The sequence below is a fragment of the Delphinus delphis genome, chromosome 9, assembly GCF_949987515.2.
Source record: "Delphinus delphis chromosome 9, mDelDel1.2, whole genome shotgun sequence".
Lineage (NCBI taxonomy): Eukaryota > Metazoa > Chordata > Mammalia > Artiodactyla > Delphinidae > Delphinus > Delphinus delphis.
Genome location: NC_082691.1, coordinates 21,106,360 through 21,119,008, shown reverse-complemented (window position 1 = coordinate 21,119,008; position 12,649 = coordinate 21,106,360). Strand labels below are relative to the sequence as shown.

General features: G+C 39.1%; 1 protein-coding gene across 1 annotated transcript in view; it reads right to left on the bottom strand.

Moving 5' to 3' along the window:
* The window catches only part of RELN (reelin), a 525,406-nt gene that overhangs the window by 121,434 nt on the left and 391,323 nt on the right, over positions 1–12,649 (bottom strand). The window contains exons 21-24 of the mRNA XM_060020286.1: positions 11,557–11,749; positions 10,657–10,769; positions 4,496–4,633; positions 3,444–3,630 (exon numbers count right to left, since the gene is read on the bottom strand). Coding sequence (XP_059876269.1) covers positions 3,444–3,630; positions 4,496–4,633; positions 10,657–10,769; positions 11,557–11,749 — 631 coding nt within the window. The remainder of the gene's footprint in view (positions 1–3,443; positions 3,631–4,495; positions 4,634–10,656; positions 10,770–11,556; positions 11,750–12,649) is intronic.

The following is a 12,649-nucleotide window of genomic DNA, read 5'->3' as shown; positions in this document are numbered from 1 at the left end:
AGTGCAGGCCCTGCACACACGCTAATCTTATCAGCAACCCCACCCTTGAACTATTGCTATAAAACTCCTCACCAAATCCTCCTGGGGTGGGACACAGTTTTTCAGGGCAGGAGCCCACTGTGTCCCCCTTTGCCTGGCAAAGCAATAAAGCTATTCTTTTCTACTTCACCCAAAATTCTGTCTCTGAGATTCGATTTGGCACCAGTATACAGAGGCCAAGCTTTCGATGTCAGAAGCAGCAGGATTTGGGCAAAACACTGCAAGGTTTATATGGGTGTGAGAGGCCGTGGAAGGCCTAACGGAAAGCAGTGGAGGCTAAGCAAAGAGGGAAATTGGCAAAATCTGGGATGATGAGGAGAGCTTCCTGTTTGGAGCAGAGGACTCATGTTTGGAAAAAGAAAATAAGTTCTGTAGTTAGGGCAGCAGTATTGGAGACTATCCTGAACACTGGTGATGGAAGAGTGACAGGACAGAAGCATGTTTTTAGAGAAATTAATCTAGGGTGGTTTGCAAAGGTCTAAGGAACACTTCCTTTGGGTTATTACCCCTTCTTTACTTCAATTATGCTGGCTGGTGGTAGGTGCCAAATTGTGTATCCCACCTGTCTGCCAAAGGAGCGAGTACATAACTCTGGCCATGCCAATCATATTACGCCATTCCCCGGACACGTGACTGGCCAATCAGAAAGCTTTCCCACATTTTCCTATGGAGTTGCTTATAGAGCTCTGTGGCCATGGTTTCACTCTCACGACGACAGCTGACCTGAAAATAGAGTCTCCTCTTAAGGAGAGAGTTCTGTGGGCATTTGTGTTTCCAGCTCCATGTATCTCTGAGTCAAGTTTCATCTAAGCCCTCCCTGTTTTGATTAGAAGAACCAATTTTCCTTCTTTTTTGCTTAAGCTAGTTTCTCTCACTTAGAATTCAAAACAGATCTGACTGATAACAAGAGAAAAAAGTAAAAATATGATCCTTAGATATTTTGACAAAAATTTAGGGAGAAAGCTGGTTTCGGAGAGGAAGAGAATGATTTTATTTTTGAAATGCTGATTTTGTTAGTGGCAGGGCGTACATATGGAAATATTCAATGATACCAGTTTGAAATTTATTTTCATAAAATGTAATTATGATAGCTAACACTTATAGATTATTTCTATATGCCCAACACTATCCTTTATTCTTTACCTGCATTAACTCACTCTCAACATCCTACTTTACAGTCGAAAAAACTGTGACACAGAAAGATGTTATAACTCTGCAAGGTGAACCAATTAATTAGTTTTGGAGCCCAGGTATAAAGCCAGGTAGCTTGACTCCAGACATAATCTTGAATTAAGTGTTAGAAATATTGATATGTAACCTTTATATGTTTAAAATATCTGTGTGTATGCACACATGTTTACTGGGGTGTTTGGGTAAATATTGGTTAAGGATTCATAATCTTGTTTTAAAATTGATGGTTATGGGAGACACAATCTTTTCATTTCTGCATGATTATACAGTGTACCCAGATCTATGCAATGAATATTGGTCACTTATTGACTATTATCTCTAAGAATAATGACATGGGGATCTTAGATGTCAATGGATAAGAAATATCATTAAATGGAATCCGTCCCTGATTTTCTGTCATTTTCCAGCTTGTTTACTTTGTTATTTACATTTTCTTGTTTACATTTTCTATCTTGTTTACATTTTCTATCTGATTCTTTGTTCTGCACCTGCCTCAAAACGAAAGCTGTACCTATTTTTGCATTTGCATACATTAACTTGTTTTGGATTTCTGCCCAAACAGGTTCTGCAACACATCAGCCCTATGGTATATCACCCACCTTTGTGTACTTGCTATGTGACGTGGAATGGGACATTTTCAGTTGTCCTAGAATTGGTGGCTATAGTCCCTGCTGGAAAGAAGTGGTGCTGGTCACCCCACATTCTAAAGAGAGCTGCCAATAATTAGGGTTGAACACATTGCTCAGGTTGGAGAGCTGGACCTGCTCCCCTCTGCAGTCCTTTCGAAAACTATATGAAGAGATGAACTGGAGGAGGCACGAAGAAAAGAATGTCCTGTCTGGACTGTAGCAAGGGAGGAGAGGAAGGTGGTTCTCTCAGCCACATCCCTCACCAAGCAACACGGGTTATGAGTGTTCCAAGAGAATCAGGCACCTCTATCCCTAGTCGGTATGTACTGATCTGTCTGCTTCCACTGGGAAAGCTGAACCCTGCAAGAAAACCTTCTACTCAGAGCCCCTGTTATGGGGTGCCCCCAAATTCATATGTTGAAAGGTTAACCCTTATAGGGATCGTATTAGGAGGTGAGGCCTCTGGCAGGTAGTTAAATGATGAAGGTGGAGTCCTCATGATGGGATTAGTGCCCTTATAAGAAGAGACAGGAGAAGGCCTGCTTTCTCCCTCTCTGCTCTCTCTCTCCACCATGTGAGGATACAATGCAAAGATGGCCGTCCTGCAAATGTGGAAGCAGGCCCTCACTAGACATTGGATCTGCTAGTGCCTTGATCTTGGACTCTCCAGCTTGCAGAACTGTGAGAGAAAAACGTTTGCTGTTGAAGCCACCCACTCTATGGTATTTTGTTATAGTAGCCCAAGTTGACTAGGACAGTCCCACATCAGCTGATGCCACCAGCAGCCACCAAACTGAGCTGAAATAGGACCTGAGATGTCTGCTCTTGATGTAGAGCTGGCCAGTACCCTAGGAATGGCTTTGCACACCCCTACCTTCACCTTTATTCCTCCTTCCTCCAATCATATTCTTGGGATTAATGGATTGACAAATTGAATAAACATTTCTAGAAATGTTTTCTACATGTTAGGTACCGTTCTACATGATTTACAAGTACTAACTCATTTAACCTGCATAATAACCCTAATGAGGTAGATACTCTTTTACAAACGAGGAAGCCAAGTCACAGAGAGGTTAAGGTATTTGTTCCAAGTCACACAGCTAGGAAGTGGCAGAATCAGACTGAAACAGGCAGTCTGGCTCCAGAGTTGCTGTTGTTAACTTCTAAGCTCCACTACCTCCACCACCACTCACGTCCTCACCCCCAGGCCCGCGTGCTCACACACCCTCCAAAGCCTGGTATGAGAAGGGGCCAAGACCCTGCCCCACTCAAAGCCCCCCAAGACACAAGCCTGGCTGGCACTGGAGGAAAGGAAAGCAATGAGCTTTAAATCAGGTCCAAGAAAGGCAGGAATTTTAAACCGGCCTATCTGGATTTGTAGTAAGCAAAGACAAGCATAAAACTATGAATTTCCCAAATGGAGCTAAGGCATAGAAATTTGACAAAGTCCAGTCAAAAGCAGGGAATGTAGGGAAAAATAAAACTGCGTCATATTTGTACCTTCTGAGTTCAGACGGCTACAACATCAGTCACATATTGAAATAGCCACTGTGCTGATCACTTACTCCTGGCTCTTAGTCCTACCTTGCTGAAATACAGAGATGATCCAGAAGAGATGACTCCACACCCTTCTTCTGGTTTTACAATTTCTCCCCCAATAACTTCTTGCCAGTCAGACTCCCAAGCATTTGGGTTCTCAAAGTCCGACATGATCGTGGAAGGAAGGGCAGCTTCTGGGTGGCACTCAGTGCCTTGGTATCCCTGGTCACACCTACAAGAGAGGAGGGCCGAGTGAACAAGTGATGGACTCCTGTGTGAATGCCACAGCCATCTGACCTGCAACACTTCCTATATCTCACTTTTGTTCGGGTATTGGCATCTGTACTAGACTTTTCTCTACAGTGTAATCTTTGAATATGGTGGTAGCAACCTTCAGTTTTGCACAAGGGGGAAAAAAGGGATAGAATCCATTCTTAAAACAAATAGTGCTGTAACAGTAGAGATGAGGCATCAAGTAGTAATGAAGGATACAGGCGTGTGTGCACATGCATGATGGGGGGAGGGGAAGGATCGTGAGATCTTCCCGTAGGCTTAAAAGGTCACATATAAATGTTTGTCTGCTCACCCAACATTTAATTGTGGCCGTGTTTTATAGTTCCTCTTTCTGATTAGATTATGTCTCTTTTAGAGTCTTTAAGTATTCAAGTGTGTTCCTATCTCATCCTCATTAGCAATAATCACCATCTCCCACCGTACACAACCTTGAGCTTCTGGTGAAGTGCTGTAGGAAAGCGTGTAGCAGCTGTTTGACTAGAGCTTTAAGACTATCAAGGGAAGGAAGGGGGAAGCAATAGCAAGGCTCTGTTAACTAACAAAGAGGACTTTGGGGCTAATTGATAAACTCTGAAATTTAAACCCAGGAGGTTACATTTTAAGGTTTACAATCTATGGCTTTATACTTACTGAAATACAACAATATCTTTTACATCTAGAATAAAGACAGAAAGGAGGATCGTTTTCCTTTGGCGATCTCATTATTTATCAGGTGATTCCTATAACTGATGACAGCTGCTGTGGTATGGCTATAAACACACATCCAGAAAAGCAGAGTCAACCAGGCCTCCTGACGCACGTACCTGCACACGCCGTGGTCGCAGGAGCCGTGTCCACTGCACATGTTTGGGCACTGCTGCCCAATGTAAATGCTGTCTAACGCCCACTCGTCTTGGGCAGTGTAATAGCTCTGACTCCAGCGGAAGCGGGTGGCGCTGGACCTAGAAACAAGGCACAGTAACAAAAACAGTATTTTAACTGACATGGGACCGTATAGACAAGGAACGGTGGAGCTCAAAATCCTTCAGAGAACGAACTCTCTGGAACTTGAATTTAGCTGCTAATCATCCACCGTGAAGGAAAGCCTATTTTGTATATACCTCGATCTTAATTTATTTGAGACTACATTTAATTAATAAATTTGTATTTTAAAGAAAAACACAATATCAGATTTATGTTGTTGTTGCACAGGGATTTGACGCGCGGAAAAGAAAGGAAGTAAAACGATATCTTTTAAAAATAAAAATTTGTAAGAAACTGTCTCTTTCACAGATGAAAATGCACAGTGTTTAACTTAGAGTAAGGCAGTTTCTTAAAATAAACGTTATCAGTAGTTATTGGAAGACTTCCAGTTAGCTCTCAATGCAAAACAAAAGTTTTGTTTGGAGGTATGGTTTTGGGGTTGAGGGGATGGGCTACAATGTACTATTTTACAAGTAAGAACATCTGGGTGCTAAATCCTGCTTCTTATTTCTGAAACATTAACTTGCTTAGGTTTCACGGACAAGCTGATGTTAAGTGGAGATAAAAACTTTAAAACAGTCCATTACACATAGAGAAACACTTGGGACCCTGATTCATCTAAACTACATATAAACTCTAAAGAAGAGGATGTTTTGAGAGCAATGCCAGGAAGGTTTTCATTCACTGACTACCATAAAAAAATTCTTTTAAAATCACATCATACTTTTCACCTCTAGAAACTTTCAGGAATCCATGATTAGTTCTTCCTGGTCAAAGCGCAAAAAAAAAGAAAAAAAGAAACCAAAAAGAATTTGCAGAATTAACGTGCATGCTCAGTTCCATTAATTAAACCCTCCCCAAGTACACTATCTACAGATACACTTGATCTTAATGGCTCTGAATGATCCATTAAAGTCTACTGCATCAATTACCCACATATTGAATACTCCCTAAGTACATAACAGGCTGTTAAAATCCAGACTAAGCCTTTACTGTTTATTTTACTAACGATCTGTGGCTAATAGGTTGCATTTTTATTCCTAGTAGGATGATTCCAGGATTCACTGAGGTGCATCCACTAGACACAGGTTAGCGGGATATCAGTGTTCTTCATGGTACATACAATGAGACAGATGCACCTCTTCTATGGTAATAGTTTATATTTGTAATCTAACAGCCATCACAATTTTCACAGTCCCATTAAGAAATGTTTTTTAGAAAAGCCTACTATAAAAGTAAGTACATTATCTTAGAGCCCCACAGAAAACAAATAAATTAAGACGCATGCACCACTGTCATTTAAAGGAGAGATGACTATATTTCTTTTAAGATTGATTACAATCTGAGTCAAGTCTAGGGTCACACATATCTAGACGGTGAACTCCTTTGGGGACAGGGATATGTTTTTGTCTCAGTAGTCTGCACAGGAACAGAATAAAGTAAGTGTACAAAAACAGTCTGCTAAAAAATGAGCCGATGAGTGGAGGGACAAGGCCAGGAAAGGGCAGCCTGTTTCTGACTTCTGCAGGTAACAGTGTGAAGAAAGTGCTAGGAGTCAGGCGACCGGTCCCCCAGGACCCTGGCTCTGTAATTTATCAGCTGTGTGATCTTTACTGGAAAATTTAAGACTTCAGGGGCTTCTAGTTCCTCACCTCTCAAATAAATAGATTGGGCAATCTGATTTCTAAGATCCCTTCCAGCTCAAAAATTTAATGATTGCTCTGGTGGTTTGTTGACCGAGGTGATAGTTTATTTTCTTTAGAGTCACATGCTTACATGAAAACCATGGCATACATTATTCTGAAGTTTCAAACATTAAAATGGGGTTGGAGGGTTTCAGAACCTGACCTAGATTTCTCAATTTATGCTTCTAAACAGTCACATGTAAACACTCTCCAAATTCTTTTTATAAGTAAATTAATCCTTACATGTACCTATGAGCTCTTGAAAAGATATTTCCTTAAGATAAAAAGCTTAAAAAGTGAATTATTCCATTTAAAGTGACAATCCACATTTTCATGTACTGATGTTAATTAACAGAAAAGAAAGCAAAAGAGGTTGACTATTGGCTTCATTTTTAGTGAGAAAAAAAAATTAGTTGTGTGAGCAATCTCCAGCTGGTCACATGTGAGAACACAAGGTGTGATCTCACTGATTTGCAGCTGCATCACTGCTAAATATCGCCCTCAATACAAATATTTAATTTGCCAATTTTCTCTTTCTCTCGCTCCCTTCCTCTTTCTCCCTGCCTCTGCCTCTCTCTCAAAACTAAGTATTCTTAGGAGGAAAATCTTGTGTACTTTGGATTGAGTCTGGAAATAGCACTACTGCTGTGTGGATCATGAAATGAAGTTGACCTACATTTAAAATTCAAACTATGGACTCTCAAAGGCAACAAAACTTGACAGTCTTTTCTTTATTTGATTTTTTTCCTCTTATAAACTTCTAGACTGAAATAAAATACCATTGCGTCATCTCTTGATAGTTAGGTAACTGAGGAATCAAGGTAAATGAAGTCCGGCTAAATTGTATTTTCTACCTTCAGAGTGACTATAATTACATTTACCCAAATATCCTGAAACTCATTCAGTCATTAGGTGTTGATTTGTTCATGAAGTCAGCAACTGACAGCTGTTTGGGTCTCATTAGGCCCTGTTCTTATGTAAATGTCTCTCACAAAAACAAAATTAATTTTCATTGGGTAACAAATGTTCAGTTCATATACAAAATAATTTCTTTGAGCAGGTGTATACATGTTCAGTATTCCACTCTAAGTTGTCCTATCTAGCATTATCTTCTAAAGTTAACAGATCTTTGACAGTGAAGACCAAATTTGCTCGTCTACGTTCAATTTATAGTTGCATATGCTGGACAATCAAAACAGCAGAAGAAAGATTCACCAAAAGGAATATTGCTTCACACTAAACTGTACTTCCTTGCCCCAATGCTTGGGAAAAACATGCAATCTGCAAAAGTTTGAAATGCATATAATAAAGTTATCAAGAATGCCAAAGAGAATAAATGCACTTTATCTTTACAGCAGAGCTTTAAAGCATTACAGATCTGAAAACAATGATAATAACGAGTTGAACATTATTTTTTTGAAATACTATAGCAATAATGTTTAGTTTACGTATTAGTCAGTAGAAATGTTAAAATAAATATCCTATTGGGTGGTTTGTTTTTAAGAAATATTTTTACTTTCTTTATCCAGGGCTCTGAGGGAAATCTGGAAAAGCAGAATTCAATTATTTACCTACATGTACTTAAAGGCAAATTGTCAGAGGAATGATCTAGTAGATTTTTTTTTCAGTTTGTAAAAAGAGATGGTTTGTAATAAAACATCTCTTTAGTTCATCAAGGCACATTTAATTGAAATTTATTTAATTTCCCAACATTTAATGAGCACCTCTACAACATGACAGGCTCTGCGTTAAAACTAAAGAGTTTAAGGATCAATATATTTCCTCTCAAGTGCTGAATAAACATTGACAAGAACGAGACCTTTTCTTACTATACTAAAACTTTCAACCTAGTGGTACTATCTTTTTTTTTTTTTTTCTTTTTCTTTTTTTGCTGTATGCGGGCCTCTCACCGCTGTGGCCTCTCCCGTTGAGGAGCACAGGCTGCGGACGCGCAGGCCCAGCGGCCATGGCTCATGGGCCCAGCCGCTCCGCGGCATGCGGGATCCTCCAGGACCAGGGCACGAACCCGTGTCCCCGCATCGGCAGGCAGACTCTCAACCACTGCGCTACTAGGGAAGCCCTATCTTTTAAGCTAAGAAAATAATAATGCTACATACAATCTCAGTGTAAAATAACCTGCAAAGGCTTTTTCGATAAAGGACGATACTTTTTGGATATTGCCTAAACTATATTAATTAACAATTATAATTTAAAACTTTTCTGGGAACAAAAGGACATCTCTAAAATACACTATCAGTATTATCTTGTCATCATAATTTTGAAATTGTACCCCACATGTCAATGAATAAAAATCAGTGTTTTTTAAATAATGAGGGTAATATACTTAATGGCAAAATAATGGGGGCAAATTAAATAAAAGAAGCTCAGTAGCTTTGCACCAAGTATGACCAGTATTTCAATTGTCTGATGTGTCGCTTTTTATAATCTTGGTAGATATGCTTGGAATATCATTGAAATTAAATAAAAATCTTGATTATATTCTCAGCAGTAGATATAAAAAAGTAGGATGTTAGAAAAAGTAGCAACTTGTTATACAAAGCATTAATAGAGTATCCAGGAAATGGCTCACAGTTGGATATAAAAAAATCTGTGGAAATCAAATTTCAAGCATTTTGTTCCAACCGACATAATGATGAATCCTTAAAAATAATCAAGGAGACATTCTTCTATAATGTAGTAATTCAATCTTCAACTAAAGGAGGTATAATAATAATTCTAGGTAGTTATCTAACCAATTGTTTTTTTGTACAGCCTAACTTACATAAAATAGTCTGAGAAGGGTCGATTTAGTAATTTTTTTTACAAAAGGGGTCTTGGAAGGCAGATACCACAGAAAAATATAATTTTTGTCTCTTTTATGCTTTTTCTGCTACACAAATCACAGTATCTTAGAATTCCAGAACTGCCAGGGACCTTTTAAGATTGTCTAGTTCAACCTCTTCATCATACACATAAGGAGTCACGTTTGAAGAGGTTAAATGGCTAAAGCATGTAGTCAATCAGTAGAGATATACTGAGAACTCAGCCCTTCTAATTTCTAGTCAAAGATTCTTTCCTGGGCAAGCTCGTCCTATCCCAGGGTTTAAACAGGACTCATACTATTTAACTTTTCAACCCAAACCTCTTTTCTGAGCTCCAGATTCATAAGTCCAATTGGCTTCTTGACATTTCTGCTCGAGTAGATAAGTATCTCAAACTTCACATTACAAAACCTAAGAAGCACTATGTCTCTTAATTCTCTGCCCTAAATCCACTCCTCCAATCCCTCCCATCTCAGTCAGTGGTATTACCATCCAACAATGTTCCCAGGCCCAGACTTTAGAAACTGCTTTTGATTCTTCCATTTCTACCTCAGCCCCAATCTGGTCCATCAACAAACCCTATTTGATTAAAATACATTTCATAAAAGATGTCTCTTTCCACGTTGTTACTATCATACTCCAAGCCACCTAAACATCTAATGCCTGGACCTCCCCCCTCCTCGCTGGAACTGGTCTCCCTGTCTTCACTCTTTATCCTACAATCTATTCCTCACACAGGCCTCAGTCTAACATGAAACAATGTAACATTTGGGGAAAATGTGCTTTTCTCTTTCACATTATCAAATGTTTAACTTTCTCCCTAGTTACTGAGGCTTCTGCTTCCTGGGGGATGATTTCCATTGTTACTGAAAGAATGTGAATAGAGAAAAAGAGTGTATATTAAGTTTTTAAAAGCAAAAGAAGGGCTTTGAACCAAGAAAACAGCCTTGCAATCCAAACTGTCTTGACATAAGAGTTTTTAGATTCCTGTATCATTCTCTTTTTTTTTTTTTGCGTTACGTGGGCCTCTCACTGCTGTGGCCTCTCCCGTTCTGGAGCACAGGCTCCGGACGCGCAGGCTCAGCAGCTATGGCTCACGGGCCCAGCTGCTACGCGGCATGTGGGATCTTCCTGGACCGGGGCATGAACCCGTGTCCCCTGCATCGGCAGGCAGACTCTCAACCACTGCGCCACCAGGGAAGCCCTGTATCATTCTCTTTTATATGTCAAACCCAAAGGAACTGGATCATTGAATTTTCCCAAAAAAAGAAAAGTTGAGGCAAAAGGGAGATGAGAAAAAGCCAGGACAGTTTGGAAACCAAACTTTCATTGACTCTATTTTTCAAATAGCCTAGGAATAAAAGAAAGATCTTTTGATGCTGAAAAAAAAGAATGCGTCTTGCCACCTTGTGCTTAATTCTTCTTCATATTCGTCATGCTAAAAGAGATAGAAAAGTTAAAGTGACAGCCATATCTGAAGATGTCATCTCTCACCAAGTTTTCTGGGGAAGAAGCACTATGACTCTTTTCCACTGTGTGAACTCACTGGCATGGTAAATACTTGCTGATGTAAATTCCTGACAACTCGGCATACTTGGAAGGCATTCCTAAAAGAGAATCATGCAAAAATTCAACTCAGCTTCTGTTTCCTCCAGGGCAATATGTTTACTCTCTCAACTCAAGTGAAAAAGACCTTGGAGAAATCTAATGTTACAATCTCAACCATTTGCAACATGAATGCAATCTATAAATTGTCCTTCTGTGAAGCTAAAATATTTGGGAAATAATTTAAATGAGATCTCACAGTGGAATTAAATGTCTTCCAATTCTCACATGGAAAAACAGAAAATGGATTAGGATCCATTTTTTGGCCTGTTAGCATAACATTGGCATTTGGTAAAATTATCCTATTCACTATGTATTTATGCATTTATTGCAATATCAGACCACCAGTATGTATATATAAAGAAGTACATTTTATTCCAAGAAACTGGAATTATGTATTTCTTTTTTAAAACAAGAGATACCATATTCTTAATATGATCTACCTGCAGGTGAAGAGACTTAGAAAAGAACAGATGAAGACATGCTATAGAGAAAGAAGAAAGAGACATTTATAGAAAAAGAGAGCTAGAGAAAATAATGTCGAAAACACCATCCCAGTATATCTAGTCCTGAAGTTATTCCCATTTTTAAATATTTTCAATTGCCCTTTAGTATCTGATAATGCAGAATGTGGCATCCTTATAATCCACTGCTGACTTGATGTCAATTCTGTTACAAATAACATTGTTCCTTTTCAACCAAAACTAAACTTTTAGAATTGCAATTCTTTGCTTCCTGTGTTAAAACGTGAAGGCTACCTAACACAAACTTTAGAAAAAATAGACTTACCTCTTGTACGAGGTGCCAGGTGAGGCCATGGTTGGTTGAATACTCTAGTTTCACCTGGTTGTCCATGTGTGGAGTGTATTTCTGGCCACAGCCCATCACCAAGCTGAACTGAATCATGTAGGATGCTCCTATCTGCATTGATTGTGTTTCCACATAGCGCATACTTGAGGCAAGTTTAGAATCTCCTGTAAAACTGAAAGACAGAGGTGGAAATCAGAAAATTAAAAACAGCAATATATTAGGGAAAAATTAAGCTCTTCGTTTCATATCATACATCAAAATAGTTTCATTTTACTTATTTAAACCTTGCCAAGCTCTAGAATGGATTTTATTTCATCTAAAAAAGGCAATTTGAAGGCTTCCCTGGTAGCACAGTGGTTAAAAATCCGCCTGCCAATGTAGGAGACATGGTTCGAGCCCTGGTCGGGGAGGACCCCATGTGCTGCGGAGCAACTAAGCCCGTGCGCCACAACTACCTAGCCTGCCCTCTAGAGCCCACAAGCCACAACTACTGAGCCCACGCACACCTAAAGCCCGTGCTCCGCAACAAGAGAAGCCGCTGCAATGAGAAGCCCACGCACCACGACGAAGAGTAGCCCTGGCTCACCTCAACTAGAGGAAGCCTGCGTGCAGCAACGAAGACCCAATGCAGCCAAAAATAAATAAATAAATTTATTTAAAAACAAAATCTTAAAAAAGGCAATTTGAAACAATCTGCCTATCAAGGAAGCAATATTTTCTTTTAAGTTAATACCTACAGTTGTCAAATATATTTGAAAATGGGTACTCACTCATATACTGCTCATGAGTATAAACCCTTTGACTCATTTCTTGGAACCTATCCTAAGGAAATAGTCCTAAATTCAAAAATAATTTTATAAAATACGATGAATATTGCAGGTTTACTCACAGTAGTAATTGGCAACAATTTAAATGTCAAACTATAGGGAAAATGGAATGCTTTAGTAAATTGGTATAGTCACGATAGATTGTCCATATTTCAAATATTAATGAAGGTTATATAATCAAATTAACGTGTATGTGAAAAAGTAAGTTTTAAAAAAATCCACAAAATGATGAATGAAGGAAATTC